Raw genomic sequence first — 21,063 nt, forward strand, 5'->3', positions numbered from 1 at the left:
CAAGCCTTGTGTAATGGTATGATAGAGTGAAACAAAAGAGATAAAAATAGTCCCCACCCCCATGGAGGAGGGAAGAGGCCAGCATCAACCATACTTGCAGTCTCCCTAATGTCCACTTCAGCTTACACTCAAGAAGCTCCAGTATAGTAGTGTGAATATTAGAATTCATAGTCATTAGAGAGGAGAAGGACAAGTATTCTGGGATTCTTAGGAGGAGAAGGGGGTCAGAGGTGACAGCCACTTGGTCAAATAATATAGTATATTTAAAAATACATTTCTTGCTGGGCATGGTGGCACATGCCTATAATCCCAGCTATTCAGGAAGCTGAGGGAGTTGAATCTCAAGCTGACTTCCTTATATACAAGGGCAGCCTGTGAAAGGGCTCTGGGTATAGCTTAGTGGTGGAATGCCAATGGGTTCAATACCCAGTCTACAAAATAAATATATTCATTTCTTACAAATTTATAGCTATGACTATATAATGTATTGGTCTTGATTTCTCCGCCTGTCCATAAACTTGAATGCTGAGCTCTGTGTGAGGCATATCTGTATCCCCTCTGTGTCTTGGACCTTTTCAGACATCCTAAATGGTTTTCCCTTAATTATGTCACTAAGCAGAATTAGTCATTGTTTACCGTTCAGAACGAGGTCCTTGCAAGAGAAGGGGAAAGAGCTGTCCCTGAGATCCCCAGATCTTTATATGTGGCCTTTTGTCACAATTGGATGCATGGTGACCTTAAAATGAAGAGGGATCCTAGGACCTGGATCTGTGCAATGCAGAAAGTATGATGGGGTCCCCACCTGCCTTATCAGGCTATGCTATCAAGGCTTCATCTTGACCCAGAGCCTTTTTTCCTCCTGGACTCTTCTCCACTGAAAATACTGTTGGGAAGGGCATGTCCCTGACTTCCAGGGAGGTGACATTAGGTTCCCTTTCTTTCCCTCTCTCTCCAGGTGCCAAGCTCTCCTGATGAAATGTGTTCTGCCCCACTGGGCTCCAGGGGCAGTGTCTGGTGCTGTTGATGCCCTTGTTCGAACTTTCCAGAATGGATAGTCCCCCAAAGCTGACTGGAGAGACCCTCATCGTGCACCATATTCCTCTAGTGCACTGTCAAGTTCCAGACAGACAGTGCTGTGGAGGGGCAAGTGGAAATAGTGGAAGCACAAGACCTAATCCTTTCTGCCCACCCGAGCTGGGCATCACCCAGCCTGACCAAGACTTGGGACAAGCTGACTCCCTTCTATATAACAACCTGCAGTCTACTCCAGGGGCATCTACACGGTCAGCAGATAGCACCAAAAGTAGAGGACGGGATGGAAGAGGCTCTGGGGTCCCCAAACGACACAATCCCTTCTTGCTGCAGGAGGGTGTGAGTGAGCCAGGACTTGGGGACCTGTATGATGACAACATTGGTGACAGTGCCACCCAGCAGTCCTTCCACCTGCACAGCACCAGCCAGCCCACCTTCCATCTATCTTCTTTCCAATTACCACCGTCTGGCCCTGGAGGGGGCAGGCCATGGGGAACAACACGCAGTCGGGCTGGAGTGGTGGAGGGACAAGAACAGGAGCCAGTGACCACCTTGGGTACTCAGCAGTGCAGCACTAGCCACTGCTGCCGGCCAGAGCTCGAAACAGAGACCATGGAGCTGGATGAGTGTGGGGGACATGGTGGAAGTGGCAGTGGAGGGGGAACCAGTGACACCTCTGGCTTTTCCTTTGACCAGGAATGGAAACTTAGTTCAGATGAATCCCCAAGGAACCCTGGACGCTCTGGCTTGGGAGCTCAGCACTGCCGCTGCAGTAGCACATCCAGTCAGTCTGAGGCAGCTGACCAGTCCATGGGCTATGTCAGTGACTCCTCCTGCAACAGTTCAGATGGTGTGCTGGTCACCTTCAGCGCCCTCTACAACAAGATGCATGGCAACTCCCGTGCCAATCTCAATTCAGCCCCACAGTCCTGCAGCGACTCTTCCTTTTGCAGCCACTCAGACCCTGGCGCCTTCTACCTGGACCTGCATCCCTCCCCAGCTGAGTCTAAGATGTCTTGTGAGTCCCACCACCCTGAAAGTGGAGGAAGGGAAGTGGGCTGTGGTTGTCCTCACACCTCATCTCCTGAGCTTGATGCCAACTGTAACTCCTACCGCCCACACTGTGAGCCCTGCCCAGCGGTGGCTGACCTCACAGCCTGCTTCCAGAGCCAGGCCCGTCTTGTTGTGGCCACACAAAATTACTATAAACTTGTCACCTGTGACCTGTCCTCCCAATCATCCCCAAGCCCAGCTGGCTCTTCTATCACTAGCTGCTCTGAGGAACACACCAAGATAAGTCCCCCACCAGGCCCTGGCCCAGACCCAGGCCCCAGCCAGCCTTCTGAGTATTACCTCTTCCAGAAGCCAGAAGCTCAGCCAGAGGAACAAGAGACAGTGGGCTCCTCCACAGAAGCAGTAGTTGCCATGGGCCCCACTGTGCTCGAGGGGCAAGTGTACACCAATACTTCACCCCCCAACCTCAGCACTGGACGTCAGCGTTCTCGAAGCTACGACCGCAGTCTTGAGCGCAGCCCTCCTGTCCGCCTGGGCTCACTGGAACGCATGTTGAGTTGCCCAGTACGTTTGAGTGAGGGATCTGCAGCCCTGGCTGGGTCCGGCTCCCCACCCAAGAGGGTCACCTCCTTTGCTGAACTAGCCAAGGGCCGGAAGAAAACTGCAAGCTCTGGGTCCCCACCACTTCGGGTGAGCGTTGGGGACTCCTCCCAGGAGTTCTCACCCATCCAAGAAGTCCAGCAAGATAAGGTGGACCCACTGGATGAGGGCACTCGCTGTAGCCATAGCCTTCCACCCATGCCCTTGGGGCCAGGCCTAGACCTACTTGGCCCAGAGCCCTGGTCCACTCAGGTCTGTCAGGGCCCCCAGTCCAGTGAGACTCCACCAGCTGGCCTCAGAGCTACTGGGCAGGTTCCCCTGGCCCCACTGATGGATCCAGGGTCTGCTCTCCCTGGGAGCCCAGCCAACAGCCATACCCAGAGGGATGCAAGAGTTAGAGCTGACGGTAAGGAACTCAGAGGCTGGAGAATACCAAGATATATGCATGACCTCCTTTGGTGATAGGTCCCCAACAACCGCCCCATCCATACCATGAGGGATTCCTCAGGCTAGATCTATTATCTTTCCAGTTCAGGGCAATGTCCTTCTGCCCTGGGGTGGGGGCAGCAGGGATGGGGAGCAGAGGGAAGAAAAGAGAAGCTTAAAAAATACACTGGAGGGCTGGGATATAGCTCAGTTTGTAGAGTGCTTGCCTCGCATGCACAAGACCCTGGGTTCAATCCCCAGCACCACCAAAAAAGAAAAAGAAAAGGCCTTTATAACAAATTTGAATAAAAAAGTTAAAAAATAAAAAAAAAAACCACACTGAAGAGATGGAATCTACAGGACTTAGATACTGATGTATTAGGAAACAAAATATTCATAAGATTGTGATTCTCAACCCAGATGACTGGAAAGATGATGAAACCCTGAATAGGGATTAGAAACAGAAGTAGATTTTTAAAAAAAATATATTTTTTCTTAAGTTTTAGGTGGACACAATATCTTTATTTTACATTTATGTGGTGCTGAGGATCAAACCCAGTGCCTCATGCATGCTAGGTGAGCACTCTACCACTGAGCCACACCCCAGCCCAGAAACAGAAGTAGAATTATTAAAAAAAAAAAAAAAGGACAAAGGAGTTGTTCAATTTTGGATATTTAGGAATTTGCAGTGCTTAAGAGACAACCAAAGGCTGTGTCCAACAGGAAAACCACACTGGATAGCAGTGGAGTCCATTCTTTATCAATTATTAGAGCTACTCTAAGAACTTGAAATTTAAACTAGGGACCAGGGCACGCACCTGTAGTCCCAGCCACTTGGTACATTTATGCAGGAAAGTTGCTTGAGCCCAGGAGTTAGGCAATATAGTGAGACCCTGTCTCTAAAAGTAAAAATTAAAAAAGAGAAAGAACCTGTGACCTAGCCTCCCTAGGCCAGCCTTTTCCCTATTCATTTTATTGTATTTTAAGTATTATTATTTTATATCAGCCTTTGTGTTAAGGTGGTGCTGGTGACAGAAATAATGAGAAGGACAATCTGCCCTCAAGGAAATCCAACTAAGGAAGGAAACAGATCATTCAAATGCAAAGATGGCAGTATATGCTGCTGGTCAGAGAGAGGGATATCTAAATCAGAATGGAATGTCAGGGGAGGATGGCTAGCACAGTTTACATTTGAGCCCAATCTAGAAAAATGATGAGCATTAGGTTTTGTGGAGACTTTTAAGAATGTTCTGGGCTCATGGAATAGTCTGTACAAAACCACGAAGGCACAGAATAGCTTGATGTGTCCCAGGAATGCAACTATAGTAGTAATTCAGTATAGCCATTGTAGGATGGGAATGGAAGCACTAAAGGATTTTAATCAGGGAAGTAGCTTTGTTGCTGCTCTTAATGTTTGTTGTTGTTTGCTTAGATCCATAGTCTAATTTTAAAGTTCACTGGTGGTTTGGATGGGTGATGGACTGAAAGGGTGTCTCCATGGAAATCAGGAGAGACCACCATATAGATTGGAAAGTTTGTGGAATAAAAATAGTTGAAGCTATGTGAGTAGATAAGAGCATCCAGGAAGAATGTGTGGAGTTACAAAGCCAACAAGGATAAAGGTCTGGGAACACTATGATTTCAGGGTGAATAGAGCAACCTTCAAAAGAGATTGATATTGGGCTGGGGATATAACTCAGTTGGTAGAGTGCTTGCCTCACATGTACAAGGCCCTGGGTTCAATTCCCCAGCACCCCCCCCCCCAAAAAAAAAAAGATTGAGGTGAAGCCAGGTGTGGTGGTACACGCCTATAAACCCAGTGATTCAGGAGTCAGAGGCAGGAGGATTGCAAGTTTGAAGCCAGTCTCAGCAATGTAGCCAGACCCTCAAGAACTTAGTAAGACCCTATAACAAAATTAAAAATAAATAAATAGAAAGTTCTAGAGGTCTAGTTCAGTGGTAGAGGACCCTGGGTTCAATCCCTAGTGCTGGAAGGGTGGGGCTGACTTAAGATGACTTTGCCAGAAAATAGAAGAAAACCTATAAGAGAGTGAAAAAGAAAAATCACCGCAAGATAATGCAGACAGATCTTGAGAGCAACTGTAGGAGTACTGAGGGCAGAAGCCAGATCTCAGAGAGCTTGGAAGGAGAGGGGGGAATACAAAGGGAACAAGTTCTCCCACAGCCGCACTGCAGCCTTAGGTTGGGTCTTTTGGCTTCTCAAAGGAAAGGGGTTAAAAGTATTGGTCTGGGAGTGTGGCTCAGTGGTAGAGCAGCTGCCTAGCATGCGTGAGGCCCTGGGTTTGATCCCCAGCACTACAAAAAAAAAGACGAGTGTTTTCAAAAATGTCACCTGTGCTGTTGGGGATCTCAGCCCATCAGAAGACTGCACATACCCAAACATAAACAACTGCCCTGGGGCAGAGTTGACAAGGAGGTGTGTAGGGAAGAGGCAGGTTTGGGGATTGGCTAGAGAGAGCAATTTGGAACCCACTTCTTCTTAGACTACAATGTCTGGGGGTGTATCTAGTGAGATGCTGTGGCTGGCATTCCATGAGCATGAAAAGTCTGGTCGGAGAAAAGAGAGGCATTCAGAATTTGTTTCTATCAGTGAGATTTGGTTCTCTTCTATAAGTCTCCAGTAAGTGGGCTGAGGTCGTGTCTCAGAGGGAGAGCGCTCGCCTAGCATGGGTGAGGCACTGGATTCGATCCTCAGCACCACATAAATATAAAATAAAGGTATTGTGTCCACCTACAACTAAAATATAAATTTTTTTTAAAGTCTCTAGTAACCTACCACAGGGCTTTTATCCTGACTTGATACACACAATTGTAGTTGGACACCATACCTTTATTATTTATTTATTTATTTATAAATATTTATTTTTTTAGTTGTAGATGGACACAATACCTTTTTTTTGTTGTTGTTTATTTGTTTTTATGTGATGCTGAGAATCGTCTAGCATGTGTGAGGCACTGGGTTTGATCCTTAGCAAAAATAAATAAAATAAAGGCATTCAGTCCATCTACAACTACAAAATATATAATTTTTTTCAAAGTTAAAATCATAGATTAATTCATAGATTCCAGTGGGAAGAGCTGATAGTTTCCCCACACTTCTGACCCAATGAGTGCTTACTGGTGTTCCATGGAGTTCTGGGCACTACATTTAAAGAAGAAACTGGAAGACTTGGGCTGTTCACCCAGAGAACAACAAACTCAAGTGAATATAGCCTCTGTCTCCAATTTTCTTAAGGACTATCACATAGAAAAGTGATAAAACCTGCTCTCTGTATTCCCTGAGAGAAATGAGACACATTCCCCAGAGTGGGCCTCCTTCTTATCTGATTCTCCTGCCCCAATTCACACCCTGGGACATTATAAGGAGGCTTTTTAAAGAGTAGGAATAAATAGTTAATTCAGACATACTCTGTGTAGGTGGTACAATAAAGCTGTGGTTGAGAGGACCTAATCTGATAGTCAGCATCAGCTCAGCCTTGAAATGTGATTAAGTAGAAAGAAGGATGATGTTCCCAATGGAGATAGCAGTGTGCTTAAAAATGGGGATAGAGTTGGGCATGGAAGGGCAGGTTTGTAATCCGGCTACTTGCCAGTATGAGGCAAGAGGATCACAAATTGCAGGCTGCCCTGAGCAATTTAGACCCTGTTTCAAAAATTTTTTTTTTTTTTTCAATTTTTTTCAAGGACTGGGAGCATAGTTATTTGTAGAGCACTTGTTTAGCATGTGATAGTCCCTTGGTTCAATTCCCAGTGCCAAAAAAGAAGGGAAGGAAGTGTGGAGGGAGAGAAAAAGAAAGGAAAGAAGGAAATGGGGATGGGTAGGGAGAACAGAGTTAAGGATGGTAAGTTAAAGTCCTAGGGAAGAGCAGCCTGATTTATGCCATGTGCAGGCACCTACTCACCTGAGAACATTTGACTTTGTTCTGTGGTCACTAGAAACCACAGGAGATAAAATAAGGTAAATTATTTCAGAAGGCTAGCTGATTTATGTATAGTGATTGTGAATGCAGTGAAACTGGCATGAATCAAAACTGGGGATTCATTCAACTATTCAGTACCTACTATGTACCAGGCCCTATGTTGGGCCCTGGGGATACAGCAAAGAACAGTATAATCCCTACTTTTCTGGGGCTTTTACAAAAAGTAATAGGCAATAAATACACAAAAATAATTTCTGATGATATTAAAATGCTAAAAAGAAGAAGAAACAGGGTGATGAGACAAGAGTGACCTGCCAGAGGGGTGAGGGTGGTCAGAGAAGGTCTTACTGGGAGGAGTGATATTAGAGTTGATGTCTGAGTAGTGAGATTTTAGAAAGAAAGAAGTCACGGTCTTGGGTGCAAAAGGCAACAAGGTGTTAATGAAATTAGTTTGTAAGGACAGAAGGAAAGTGTGGCTAGAACAAAGTAAGCAAGGAAGAATGACACTAGGGACGGTGGGAGGATATAGTTTGAAAATGTCCCCAGGGCATGTTTCTGAAACACCTCCCTAATGGGGCTGTGGTTCCCATCCATCATGACTCACTGATGTAAAAGAGATGAGGTGTAGGAAAACCAGGCTGACTTCACATTGTGAGTAGTGTAATGTGGTGGAGAGAACTTAGACCCCAAAGTCAGAATCTGGCCTAGACAGAATTCTGGCTATGAACTTGAGCAAATGACTTAATGTCTCTAAAGTTTAAAATGCTGACTGTCAAGTAAGAATATAGTCCTGTCTCTAATAGAGTTTTGAGCCACTCTTTCAGTGAGCCACACCCAGGGTTTTTGCAAATGTTTGTGGCGCCACCTTGTGTTCATTCACAGGTCCACCACATGTTCTGTGTTTTCTTAGGCATGTAGTATATACACAAACACGGTCCTGGGGTTCTGTGTTTAGTTCTGAACCCCATGAAGTCTTCTGACCTGAAGACTGACTGAAAGAACAAGACATCAACATGCTTGTGCAGAGGGAACAGATGTGGATTCTGAGGTTCCAGTGCCATGGTCATGGAAGAGCAGCAGTGGGGGTAGAAGGATAACAGGAAGGCTGGTTTGGGCTGCTACAAGTAAAGAAGTATTTTTCAGGGTATGGTGGTATACACCTATAATCCCAGCTGCTTAGAAGGTTGAGGCAGGAGGATTGCAAGTTCAAGGCCAGCCTTGGCAACTGATCGAGACCCTGTCTTGCTAACAATTGGGGATGCAGCTCAGTAGTAGAGTGTTTATTTGCCTAGCACATGACAGGCTCTTGGTTCAATCCCCAGTACTAAAAAAAATGGTGATTTGCTCAAGAATGAAACATGCTGATATGAGTGGAGACAGGATGATGAATGAGTCAATAACAAAGTTATTGTCAAAGTGAATAACATGACACTGAGAATCTGTGACTCTAACTCTTAAGAGTTTAGGCCTTAGAAACAAAGAAAACGATGTTTCTGTGGGGCGTGGCACACCTGTAATCCCAATAATCCCAATAATTTGGGAGACTGAGGCAGTAGGATCTCAAGTTTGAGGCCAGCCTCAGCAAGTTAGCATGGTCCTTAGGAACTTAGTGAGACCCTGTGTCAAAATTTAAAAAGTAAAAAGGTCTGGGGCTGTGGCTTATTGGTAAAGCACTCCTGGGCCAGGACCAAAAAAAGAAAAAAAAAATGGTGTTTCTGCCAGTAACAAAAATGGAAGAAAGTATCAGGGAAGCTGTTTTAAAGTAGCAAATTTTTAGTGAAATTAGTGAAAGAGCCCTACATCAGAAGAATCTAAAGATCAAAAAGGAAGTCAAGGTTAATGCTGTGGGCTTGTGAGTCATTTATATGAAAGTCTGAACTTAAGCTATTCTATGCAAGAGAGAAAGTGTGAAGTGAGATATAAGACTTGTGTCTTAAGGTACATGTACCTTTGAAGTGAAGAAAATGAAGAAGGATTGAACAGCAAAGAGATATAAACAGACCAGTATCATAAAAACATAGGAAACATGTTACAGAAGGAACAGTGTCCCTCCCATGACTCCTGCCCTGTTCAGTTCGAACAACCTAGGTCCTGCCCCTCTTTCCCAGGGGGCATCATCTACTGTCTCTGCTTCTGTGTTTTCTTCATGGTGGGTTTCAGTGTCTGATTCCTTCTCCATACCTGTTGCTACAGGGGGTGGTGCTGAGAGCCGACCAGTCCTTCGCTACAGCAAGGAGCAGAGGCCAACCACGCTGCCTATCCAGCCCTTCGTGTTCCAGCACCACTTCCCCAAGCAGCTGGCCAAGGCCCGGGCTCTCCACAGCCTTTCCCAGCTCTACAGCCTCTCTGGCTGCAGCCGTGCACAGCAGCCTGCCCCACTGGCTGTCCCCACTGCTCCAGGCCCAGCCCCAGCTCCCTCAGGGGAGCCACAGGTGTCCATACCCCGAAACACTGGCAGAGGTGCCAGGAAAGCTGGGCCTGAGCCAGAGACCTTACGGCCATCACCCCTGGGCAGCTACTCCCCCATCCGGAGTGCTGGCCCCTTTGGGCCCAGCACTGACTCTTCTGCCTCTACTTCGTGCTCCCCTCCTCCAGAGCAGGCCACAGCCACAGAAAGCCTGCCCCCATGGAACCACTCCTGTCTTCCTACCGTCCGGCCTGCCACCTCCCAGCAGCCACAGAAAGAGGATCAGAAGATACTGACCTTGGCTGAATACCGACTCCATGGAACAGGAAGCTTGCCACCTCTGGGCTCCTGGAGATCTGGCTTCAGCCGGGCAGAAAGCCTGACCCGAGGAGGTGGTGAGGGCAGCATGGCCTCCAGACCCAGTAATGGTATGGACTTCATCCCCAGCCCAAGCAATTCTACCTCTCCTTTGAATGGTTTCTTATATTCTAGACTGGGGTCAGGGGTTGAAATATTTGCATCTCCTTCCCCAGCGCCCTAACCCTGAGGCTTTAGTGGGCCCACTGGTTGGACATGAAATGCTGTCTCCTTTTAACTCTTGCTTGTCTGTTTCTTCTGCTGATCTTCTGCTTCCAGCCAACCACCTTTCCCCTCAAGCCCTCAAGTGGCGGGAATACAGGCGGAAGAACCCACTAGGGCCACCTGGTTTGTCAGGGAGCCTAGACCGAAGGCCACAGGAAGCTCGGCTGGCCCGCAGGAACCCCATCTTTGAGTTCCCTGGTTCCTTCAGTGCTGCTAGCCATCTGAATTGCCGACTAAATGGTGTGTGGGCAAGGTCCCCAATACACCCAGGGCAGGCTCTGCCACAGCTGGGAAGGGCTGGAAAAGGGATCAGTTCCATAGGAATGTGTCTCAGAGAGGGTCTAAGATAGTGAACTGAGCTGGAACTCTTGGAAAGAGAGTTGTTTGGGATTGATTTTTCTCTTATTTACAGGTCAGGTAGTGAAGCCATTAACACTGACCTGCCCTGACTTGCAAGACCCCTTTTCCTTGACTGAGAAGCCTCCAGCTGAGTTTTGTCTGTCCCCAGATGGCAACTCAGAAGCCATTTCCATCGACCTCCTTCAGAAGAAAGGTACATACAATCCCCAGCTCAGGCCAGGGATTCCGCTGCCACTATCTATGTACGTCTGTTGCCCTACTATCTAGGCCTCCAGAATATCTCCCTGTCTTAAAAGTCAAAGTGCTGAGAAGGACCTGGAGAGCACTGGAGCAAGAGGTAGAGGTTCATGTACTGTGAGTGAGCAAGTGTCATTTGCAAATGCTTAGGCACCAGACCTCAGCCCCTACCCTCACTGAGCCACGTATAGTGAGGGATGGGTGGTGGGAGCATGGGGGAATGGAGGAACTTTGGACTGGGCAAAGGGGAGGGTGGGGATGGGGCATGAGGATAGGAAAGATGGTGGAATGAGATGGACATCATTACTCTAGGTACATGTATGATTGAATGAATGGTATGACTCTATATCATGTACAACCGGAGAAATGAAAAGTTGTGCATCATTTGTGTACAGTGAATCGAAATGCATTCTGCTGTCATGTAAAACTAATTAGAATAAAATTTTTTTTTAAATATTTTTTAAAAGTATAGTGAGGAAGATCACTGTGTAATAAGTGCCTACGTGCTGTAGTGGGCATACTGAAGGGACAAGAGGACCTGGCAGCTTCTAGAAGCATGTTGGTGATATCTGATTAGATGAGGACTGACAGGAACCTCCCTATTTGCCAAATAAGTGACCACTGAATTAAAAGAGCAGTTTCAGGGAGATGGTGGGGAAATGATTGAGTATAATTGCAGGCTAAAGGGTAGAAGCCTGGAAGGAGGAAAAGATGAAGCTAAAGTGTCTTGCCCAAGTTCCTTGGGCAGGTGAGATCCAAAGCTTAGGGAGAAGAAAGAACTGGGCAAGAAGAGGAACAGCCACTGCCTCCAAGATAGGGGGGAGGGAAGGAGGAGGCATAAACCTGATATACTGTTTTTTGTAGGGTTTGGGTTTTTTGTTTGGTTGGTTGCTTAGTTTCATTTTGTTTTGTACTGGGGATTTAACCCAGGGTTGCTTTACCACTGAGTCACAACCTCAGCCCTTTTCATTTTTTGTTTTGAGATGGGTCTCATTAAGTTGCTTAAGGCCTCACTAAGTTGCTGAGGCTGGCCTCAAACTTGTGAACCTCCTGCCTCAGCCTTCCGAGCTGCTGGGATTACAGTGTACGTCACTATGCCCAGCAAATCCAATATAAGTTTTGGAGGGAGAGGGAAGTTAAAGGAATTCATAACCAGTGGCTTCTGTTCTCTGTGTGAAGTAGATCCAAGGGCTTGAAGTGCAGTAAACATTTGACACAACAGCTTAAGGGTTTAGCAGAGGGTGCTAACTAGGCAAATACCAAAGAAGTGCCTTTGTTTGGCACCAACATAAGGGACCTGAATTTTCTCCATCCTCAGTCAGTGGCCTGTTTTCTCAGAGCAGATATTGATAGTAGAATTGATCCAGGATCAGAAAGGCTGGGCAGTGAGAAGGTTTAGGGTCTTGGCAGAGGTGGCACTGAGTTGGGCCCAGGCTGGGAGGTAAAAAAATGAGGGGCTGGGCATGGTGGGCACACCTATAATCCCAGCAACTTGGAAAGGCAAGGCAAGGCAAGAGGATTGCAAGTTTGAGGCTAGACTCCACAATCAGTAAGACCCCATCGCCAAATTTAACATTTAAAAAAAGGGATGGGGATGTGACACAGTAGTGGAGCACTCATAGGCTCAATTTCTCAGTACCAGAGTGGGACAGGGAGTACAGGAGGGGCCTGAACATGCACAAACAGAAAAAGGCAAGGACTGGGTGTCTCCGTGAGACCCGGGGACACTGCGAGTAAGTGTTGGAGCGCTGCCCCTTCCACACGGAAGTTCATTCCAACTGGATCGACTAAGAATTGGTTCAAGGACTTGTCAAATTCTCTTGCAGGACTGGTAAAAGCTGTTAACACAGCTGTGGACCTCATTGTGGCCCATTTTGGCACAAGCCGGGATCCTGGGGTAAAGGTAGGCAAGAAAATCTGTAGACCTTCACCCTGTATGCTGCTTTCTTGCTTTCTTCCCTTGCTTTCTTGCATTTAGAGCCCAGAGTTGGAACTCGGGGATGGGGATGGCAAGAGGAGAAGGAACCCTGAGGGCTGACTTAGAGAACCAAGGTCAGACTTCACATGATTTCCTGAACTTCCCTACTGCATCTGCAGGCAAAGCTGGGAAATAGTTCAGTGAGCCCCAATGTAGGCCATCTGGTTCTGAAGTACTTGTGCCCTGCGGTCCGGGCTATTCTAGAAGATGGGCTCAAGTCCTTTGTATTAGATGTCATCATCGGGCAGCGTAAGAACATGCCGTGGAGTGTAGTTGAGGCTTCTACACAGCTAGGTAAGTTTTGGGTGGCAATATTGGAACCCCATACTGAATTTAAGGCCACAGAAGTCAGTTGTGTAACCTCCAACTCTGCCTTCCTCCCAGGCCCATCCACCAAGGTCCTGCATGGCCTCTACAACAAAGTCAGCCAGTTCCCAGAGCTCACCAGTCATACAATGCGCTTCAATGCCTTCATTCTTGGCCTGCTCAAGTGAGTGTGGAACAGCAGGCTCTTCTCTACAGCCAGCCCTGTCGGGCTCTGCCTCCTCTCAAGAACCAGCTCCCTCAACTGAGATAGAAGGAGTAGATCTGTGCCAGGGCCCAGGCTTCCTTTCTTCCCAGCTGGCTACAGCCTCTCAGTAGGCACTGCTTTCCCTTTACACCCACAACCCTCTGATACTGATCACCAACATGGCCTCCTGCTTTTACAAATCCATATTGTGGCTTATTTGGAAATTAATTGGCTTCGGTTTCTCTGGATCTTGTGATCCCTGATCCATTCAGTTCCAGCTCTGCTTCCAAATTCTTCTTGAACTGTAGGGCCACCTTAGAACCCATGCAGTAGTAGTATCCTTTCTTAGGTATGGGCCCAGATCACTCCCTTTGGCTGCCTGTCCTCTCACTTAGTAGCCACGCTGACTTCTTGGGTCTTGTGCAGGCTTCTAGGGGAAGTGACTCACTTGTAAACTACATGTCTACCCCATTCCTCATGTCCCCACTGACTTTCCAGAATTAGGTAGTATTCAGGCCATAGAAAGAGATTTCACCTATATTTGCTGTCTGTATCTGACCCCTGTACTGTGTACTTTGTACCTTATTATCTGGCTCTATCCACACAAGACTCAATTTTTTTCACCTGTCTCCCTACAGCATCCGGTCCCTGGAGTTCTGGTTTAATCACCTCTATAACCATGAAGGTAAAGTCCAGAATCTGCTATGTCTCTCAAAGTCAATACAGGCAAGACCTCAGAGACTCAAAAAGAGGGAGAAATTACTGTATTTTCAGGTGCTGGAGGTGGGGGCGGATTGGGTACACGCAGACCACACAAGCCTCTTCCTCAGAGCTTTGGGCATCGACCCAAGTCCTCTCCTGGTTTCTACTTGACTTAGACCCTTTCAGGCAACAGGAGACTCAGGCGGTCTGGAAGTTAGAATGACCAGAAACTCCTCTTTCAGATTCAAAAGCTGTCACTTCAGGTAGTGGAGTTTGTACACTGCACCGCTGCTGGGGGCCTGGTGTGCACCGTAACAGCACACTGCTGGGCAGCAGCATGTAGTGGCTCCACCTCAGTGTCCCACTCAGGTCAGGCTCTGCTCATTCCCTCTCTTTCCCTTAGATATCATCCAGACCCACTACCATCCCTGGGGCTTCCTGAGTGCAGCTCACACCGTGTGCCCTGGCCTCTTTGAGGAGCTGCTGCTACTGCTGCAGCCCCTGGCCCTGCTGCCCTTCAACCTCGACTTGCTTTTCCAACATCGGCTGCTGCAAAGTGGGCAACAGCAGCGGCAGCACAAGGAACTGCTGCGGGTGTCTCAGGACCTGCTACTATCTGCCCACTCAACGCTGCAGTTGGCCCGGGCCCGTGGCCAGGAGGGCCCTGGAGACATGGACAGGGTAGCCCATGGGGAGCGAGTGAAGGGTGTGGGTGCTCCAGAAGGAGGAGAAGAGAACGAGGAAGAGGAGACAGAAGAGGTGGCAGAGACATCTGGGGGCTCAGGCCATGGCAGGTGGGCCCGAGGTGGACAGGCTGGCTGGTGGTACCAGCTCATGCAAAGCTCCCAGGTCTACATTGATGGCTCCACTGAGGGTTCTAGGTTCCCTCGAGGTAGCAGCAATAGCAACAGTGGCAGCAACAGTGAAAAAAAGAAAGGGGCAGGAAGTGGGGGGCCTCCCCACGCTCCACCCCCCCGAGAGGGAGTAGTGGAAGGGGCTGAGGCCTGCCCTGCCCCTGAGGAGGCCCTTGGCCGGGAGAGGGGCTGGCCCTTCTGGATGGGAAGCCCCCCAGACTCTGTGCTCGCTGAGCTGAGACGCAGTCGGGAGAGGGAGGGGCCCACTGCCCCACCAGCAGAAAATGAGGAAGGGACCTCAGAGCCTTCTCCTGGGGGCATCAAGTGGGGACACCTCTTTGGTTCCCGAAAAGTTCAGAGGGAAGCCCGGCCGACAAACAGGTGAGATCCTCCCCATAGTATGGATGTGGAGTAGGGAAGCCTGACCTAAGCCAGGGCATGGACAGAGACAGAGCCTGGCTGCTCTCCCCTAGGCTGCCCTCGGACTGGCTGAGCCTGGACAAGTCCATGTTCCAACGAGTGGCACAGACTATGGGTGCCCGCCGCGAGACAGAGCCCAAGGAAAGCCTGCAGGAGCCACACTCTCCAGCCCTGCCCTCCAAGCCCCCCTGGTGAGCTAGGAGAAATGGAAGGATTGGGGAGCTGGGTTTGACTATCAGTGGGGTTTTTCTGACCTCCGTTTGTTATTTCTCCAGCGAGGTTCAGGCTCTGTGCCACCATCTGGCCACAGGCCCAGGACAGCTGAGCTTCCACAAGGGAGATATCCTGCGGGTGCTGGGGCCAGCTGGAGGAGACTGGCTGCGCTGCAGCCGTGGCCCTGACACTGGCCTGGTGCCTCTGGCCTACGTGACGTTGACCCCGACTCCAAGTCCAACCCCTGGAAGCAGCCAAAACTGAGGCCCTGTGCATGCTGGTGGCCTCAGGGACCCTCATCAACCCCAGACTCAGAGCCCAAGAGCCCTGCCCAAGCCCTCTGACTTGGCTACAGAAAGTAGACTGAGAGCTGGGGGCCACATATCCCTGTGCTGGCACCTGCTCCCTGTGCTCAGTATTAATTACTCCCCTTTAACTGTCCCAGTGACCTCGCCCACACCTCTACCCAGGAAAGGAGGGAAGGGGTGCAGCACTGGGCTGCCAGGATTCCCCTAGCCCATCTGGGCCAACCCTTCCGGGGGTCTACATAGACAAAGCAAGTACCTGTGGCAGGAGATGACCTAGAAGGCCATCTGTAGGGTTCCCTAGGCAAGGTGGTAATAAGAATATGTAACAGTATTGGGGCCAGATCCCTAAGCCCCCTCAAGCTGTAAATAGGCTGTGACCAGTGCCTGGTCGTCAGAAGAGGGAGGAAGAGCCCAAGCTTCTGTTTATGTATTTATTTATTTATTTATTACACCTATTAATAAAAAAGGTGCTCAGCCTCCAAACCATTTCCTTTGTGCTCCCACTCCCCCACCCCCTGCCCGCCAACTCTTTTCTTCCAAAAATATGGCCGGGATAGAATGAAAGGAAGGGAGAACTTGAGATCCAGGTACCTAAGCCAGGAGCTGCTTTTGGGTGGTGCTGAGGCCCAGAGCATCATGAGTGAGATGCCCAAACGTATGGCCAAACTGGAACTTATACCCTGTGTGGCCAAGAGAGTCTGTCATATATAGCCAGTAGCCTGAAAGCCATTTAATTCTCAGCCAGTTGCCTAGACCACCCAAACTCTGGTCCTAACTCTGCCCTGTGAGCTACCTTAGTTTCCTTTTTTGTCTAATGATAAAGCTGAATCATATGATCCAAGATCCCCCCATTTGTTCTAATCTTCCAAGCCATGCCCCCTCCCATCCCACACACATAAACATTCCAGTCCACGGTGCCTCCCTCAGGCTAGTCTCACCTGGCACATAGCCCCCATAGTGAGGTAGAAGACCTAGGTTCTGAAGGTAGGTCCTGGGAAGCGGGGGCAGAGTTTTAGAATCCTTCTGGGCCCTGCCCAGTGAGTTCTTCTGCCCAAATTCCTGCAGTGCCTGGTTGGTGAGCGCTGGAAAGCTGGAGCCAAAGAGGAAGCGGGCGCGGGGCACATAGCCAGTGAAGCCTGAGTGGATGGGGACACTGAGTTAGACATCCTGTGGGCCTCCCCATGCCTTTGGTCATTATCCACCTCCTTACCTGACATGAAGAACTTCTGAGGGTCTGTATCATCCATGGAGTAGGGGGAGGCCTTGCGAAGGAAATTGATAGAAGAAAAATAATGCTGTCAAGTTAAGCCCCTGTTCTCTTACACAAGCTCCCAGGAACATGGGCATTCAAGCCCCGACCCCTGTACCCACAGTCACACTACCCATGGTCAAGTCCCCGGCCTGGACGCAAAGGAAAAGCACCCCACAACACTTCTCACCAGTCTTCTTGGTCTTACTTGTTGTTTCTCCCGCTTCAGCTCTGGCTTCTTCTCTGCCTCCAGCTCTAACTCTGACATTGGCTCTTGGTCTTTCTCCTTGTCTTTTTCCCTCTTGGCCTCCTTTGACAGTTTTTTACTCCCCTGCCCACCATACCACTGAGTAAAACCATTCAGAGCCTCAGCCCAGACCTGGTTGCAGTTCTTAGCAAAGATGAACTGTGCCTGGGGTACAAAACCTGGTGTGCAGGGAACAAGGAAGATATGTTAGTACTGGGGACACATGCTATGGGATGGCAGCCCCTGTTCAGGCTGGTATACAAACCTGTGTACCCAGGGATCATGCTGGAGCTGAGCCTTTCAGGCCCATGCCTGGGAGGGAGGCTCTTCCTGGGAAGCTCAGGAGATCTTGGAGGACGAATGGGAGGCAGAAGTGTGCGGTGGGTAGGGGGCCAGGCTAGGCCAGGAGGGCCTCGAAGTAGCTCACCAGTCAGCTGCCCGTAGGTCTGGCCCATGCTGAACCGAAGTAGTGGGCAATGTCCAGTGTACCTGTAGCACAGGACCCACCCACTCACCTCCAGAATCCCCCTGCCTCACCATCCCCAGAGACAGAAGAACCCTCTAAAGCCTTGATATTTCTGTACTTGGCTGTGCAGATATTCGGAGCAGGTGTTTCTAAGGCCTCTGCCTGGGCTTCCAGTCCTACTTCTCTGCTGTTCCCATGGAGAAGACAACATAGAACTTTGTGACAGACCCAGCTATTGCATCCTCTTGCTTTTCCTCCCTGCCCAGCACCATAGATACCTTGGATCTCTCAAACCAATACATCCACTTGACCCCAAGGGTTAGGTGACCCAACTCCTATATCTAAGTCCCAGAAGCCAGCAGAGGAGTACTCTGAATAGAAGTCTTACCCTGGGATATAATGAGGGTTCAGAGGACTGAGTCCTGGGATGAAGTTGCTGGACACAGCCATGGGAACCCAGGAATTTCCTTTTGTTTCCCTTCCTGCTGAGCTTCTGTGTACTGTGTCCAAGGCTGTGGAGCCAGAGGAAGGAGGCGGAGCTGGAGGAGGAGGGGGTAGGGTAGCACTAATGTGATGACTAGTGGGAGCCAAAGCCAGCAGAGCCAGAGAATGGGCTCACCGGTGTCTGCCACAAGACAAGCCACCCAAGGCAAGGAAGAGGCTGAGAAGTCCAGTTTGTCCATTCCAAGAAAAAGGAGGCCTTGAGGTGGGAGGGCAAAAACCTCTAGGACCCTTCAGGTCTCTACCAGAAGTCTTCCTTGAGGCCTCCCTGTCTGATCAGGGCCTGAGGAGGTATAGCTGTGGTGCCCCTGTGAGTGAGGTCCTTAGGAAAAGGTATGAGGGGAGATGATTGGGGAAAAAAGGAACCCGGAGAACTCTAGGTAGTAAGTTTTTTCATTGAAGTAGTTTAACAAGCATTATTTGTTGAATACCTATTATAATCTGAATCACCCCTTAACAAATATGCAATGTTTAGCTTGGCATACCAAGAGTGGTATGTGCACATTCAAAAAAGCTAAGTTCCATGGCTTTGGAGCATGTCTGAACCCCACTGTCTGTTTACGAATGCACACAGCACTACTCACTCTATACTCTTGCTGTACGGTACAAATTAATGTACACTTGGAGGGGGCACTGGGGAATTGAACCCAGGACTTCGTGCATGTCAGACAAGCACTCTTACCACTGAGCCACATCCCTGGCCATATATATATATATACACACACACACACTATGAAACCAAAATGTTTGTGTAGAGAAGAACATAGCCATGAGGCCAGGCAGATGTGGGCTCATAATAGCTTGTGGCCTTGAGTGGACACAAACTCTCAGAGCAGGTAAATTCTTCTGAACCTGAATTCCTAAACAATATGTGAAGGTTAAAATAACCTAACCTACTGACGTACTTAAGGATAAAGTAAACTAGTATGTGTGAAAGAAGTGGCACACAGCCACCGGAACTGCGTTTCTTCTTTTTGTCTGATGTTATCTCTCAGCTTCTGACACATGGAAGATCAATGGTCTTACATTCAGTGGATATAGGTTTTTTGTTTTGGGGTTTGTTTGGTTTTTTGTTTGATGGTTTTGAGATTTTTTTTTTTTCACCATGGATTGAACCCAGGGGCACTTAACCACTGAGCCACATCCCCAACCCTTTTTATATTTTGTTTTTGAGATGGCCTCGCTAAGTTCCTGAGGCTGGTTTTGAACTTGCAGTCCTTCTGCCTCAGCCTCTCAGCTGCTGGGATTACAGGCATATGCCCTTAATCACCATGCCCGGCAATATAAGTATTCTTACTGGAAATTCAGGGGAAGGAGCTTTGAGGTTAGCGCTGGAGTATAAAACTAAGGGACAAATTAGAATTTATTAAGAAAATGTACCAAATTCAAAGAGAAGAAAAAGCACTATAAAGACCAAATCGCAGAGAAGGAGGAGCATGATTAGAACTTAGCTCTGGGCTGAGTCAGGGCTGGGCTGGCCACTTTCCCAACTAGATTCACTGCTCATCTTCCCAGTCCCAGGCTGTGACTGCCTGTGCTGACCATGCACAACACTGACATCTCAGGGGATGTCAGGGGCCCCAAGGAACACATTTCCCATTCCTCACTGTTCTGCCAAGGATAGCCTTGGCATGTGTCATTTAGGAGACTGGCTCACAGTTAAGAAAATCTGGGGCTGGGTATGTGGCTCAAGCGGTAGCGCGCTCGCCTGGCATGTGTGCGGCCCGGGTTCGATCCTCAGCACCACATACAAAGAAAGATGTTGTGTCCGCCGAAAACTGAAAAAAATAAATATTTTTTTAAAAAAAAAGATCTGCAAAAAAAAAAAAAAAAACAAGGGGGAGAAATGAATTACAGTAGATGGGGTAGAGAGAGAAGAGGGGAGGGGAGGGGAGGGGGGATAGTAGAGGATAGGAAAGGCAGGAGAATACAACAGACACTAGTATGGCAATATGTAAATCAGTGGATATGTAACCGATGTGATTCTGCAATCTGTATATGGGGTAAAAATGGGAGTTCATAACCCACTTGAATCAAAGTGTGAAATATGATATGTCAAGAACTATGTAATGTTTTGAACAACCAACAATAAAAATTAAAAAAAAAAAAAGAAAATCTGCTAGAGTGAAGGTAGGAGCTGAGGGGAGAGCCCAGAATAACAGAAGTCTGTCAAGGATTCTGTGACAGACACTTCCGGGCGAAGTTTCTATCTATTTTCTATCCCCTACTTATATTTCCCTTCTAACAATTGGCCAGGAACTTAAGGGACAGCCAGCCTTAATTAGTTTAGGCCCATACTGATCCCCTAGCCAATAACTAGGGAAGCATTCTGGTGTTTTGGGCAATATGAGGGAAAGTCTGCTGGGGCAAGGTTGGGGGAGCATCCTGGGAAAAGTTTCTTTGCTCTTAAAAAGACATGCACACGAAAAATAGCTACTTCTGCCTCTAAACATTCTGGGAGTGTGAGGATAGAACCTTGGTAGCCTGGAAAGCTAACCTGGAGACAAAGCCTGAATACATCAAAGATGTCTGACAGAATAAAACACCTGAGGTTTTGACAGTAATGGAGAGCCACTGAATTAAGCACCTTTTTATTTCATTATTGTTGAGACCACTTTGTTTTGTTTTCCATAAAGCCAAACACGTCATAACTTTAAAAGTTAAATTAAAAGGCAGGCACACACCTTTAATTGCAGCTACTTGGGAGGCTGAGGCAAGAGGATCACAAGTTCAAGGCCAGCCTGGGCAATTTATGAGACTTTGTCTCAAATAAAGTGAAAATACAAATATATACATGGACTTGGAATGGAGATAAGAGAACACTCCTGGTTTCAATACCCAGTACCATAAAACATATGTAATTGTTACAAATTCTAGCTTCACTATATGAACACTGGCCAAATTCTTGAGCCTCTGTTTTCTCATCTATACCATGGGAAATTTTAATGTTACCATCTCATAGAGTAGGATAAGATAGATAAGATGGTATATAACAGGCAATTATCTCAGAATCTA

At 48.1% G+C, this 21,063-nt stretch overlaps 2 protein-coding genes across 6 annotated transcripts in view; one reads left to right on the top strand and one right to left on the bottom strand.

Moving 5' to 3' along the window:
* The window catches only part of Rusc2 (RUN and SH3 domain containing 2), a 62,765-nt gene extending 42,920 nt beyond the window's left edge, over positions 1-19,845 (top strand). For 3 of the 4 annotated variants that reach the window (XM_027931092.2, XM_071600734.1, XM_027931093.2), the window contains exons 2-12: positions 956-3,052; positions 9,207-9,848; positions 10,057-10,242; positions 10,415-10,555; positions 12,426-12,502; positions 12,697-12,871; positions 12,962-13,067; positions 13,727-13,773; positions 14,194-15,025; positions 15,118-15,255; positions 15,340-19,845. In XM_027931092.2, the coding sequence (XP_027786893.1) occupies positions 1,024-3,052; positions 9,207-9,848; positions 10,057-10,242; positions 10,415-10,555; positions 12,426-12,502; positions 12,697-12,871; positions 12,962-13,067; positions 13,727-13,773; positions 14,194-15,025; positions 15,118-15,255; positions 15,340-15,541 (4,575 nt within the window). In that variant the 5' untranslated portion in view covers positions 956-1,023 and the 3' untranslated portion in view covers positions 15,542-19,845. The remainder of the gene's footprint in view (positions 1-955; positions 3,053-9,206; positions 9,849-10,056; positions 10,243-10,414; positions 10,556-12,425; positions 12,503-12,696; positions 12,872-12,961; positions 13,068-13,726; positions 13,774-14,193; positions 15,026-15,117; positions 15,256-15,339) is intronic. The other variant, XM_071600735.1, reaches the window with a different exon arrangement.
* On the bottom strand, positions 16,177-18,027 carry Cimip2b (ciliary microtubule inner protein 2B). Of its 2 annotated transcripts, none has more exons than XM_027931095.2 (6): positions 17,936-18,027; positions 17,347-17,570; positions 17,043-17,260; positions 16,796-16,847; positions 16,524-16,721; positions 16,177-16,265 (listed from the first exon to the last, which is right to left on the bottom strand). In XM_027931095.2, the coding sequence occupies exons 1-6, from the start codon at positions 17,995-17,997 to the stop codon at positions 16,177-16,179; spliced, it is 843 nt and encodes a 280-aa protein (XP_027786896.1). In that variant the 5' UTR covers positions 17,998-18,027. The 2 variants fall into 2 exon arrangements, with proteins under 2 accessions (XP_027786896.1, XP_027786897.1); XM_027931096.2 differs by having other exon boundaries at positions 16,524-16,653; positions 17,008-17,260.
* Positions 19,846-21,063: the final 1,218 nt, after the last annotated feature.

This window comes from Marmota flaviventris, chromosome 13, assembly GCF_047511675.1.
Source record: "Marmota flaviventris isolate mMarFla1 chromosome 13, mMarFla1.hap1, whole genome shotgun sequence".
Classification (NCBI taxonomy): Eukaryota; Metazoa; Chordata; class Mammalia; order Rodentia; family Sciuridae; genus Marmota; species Marmota flaviventris.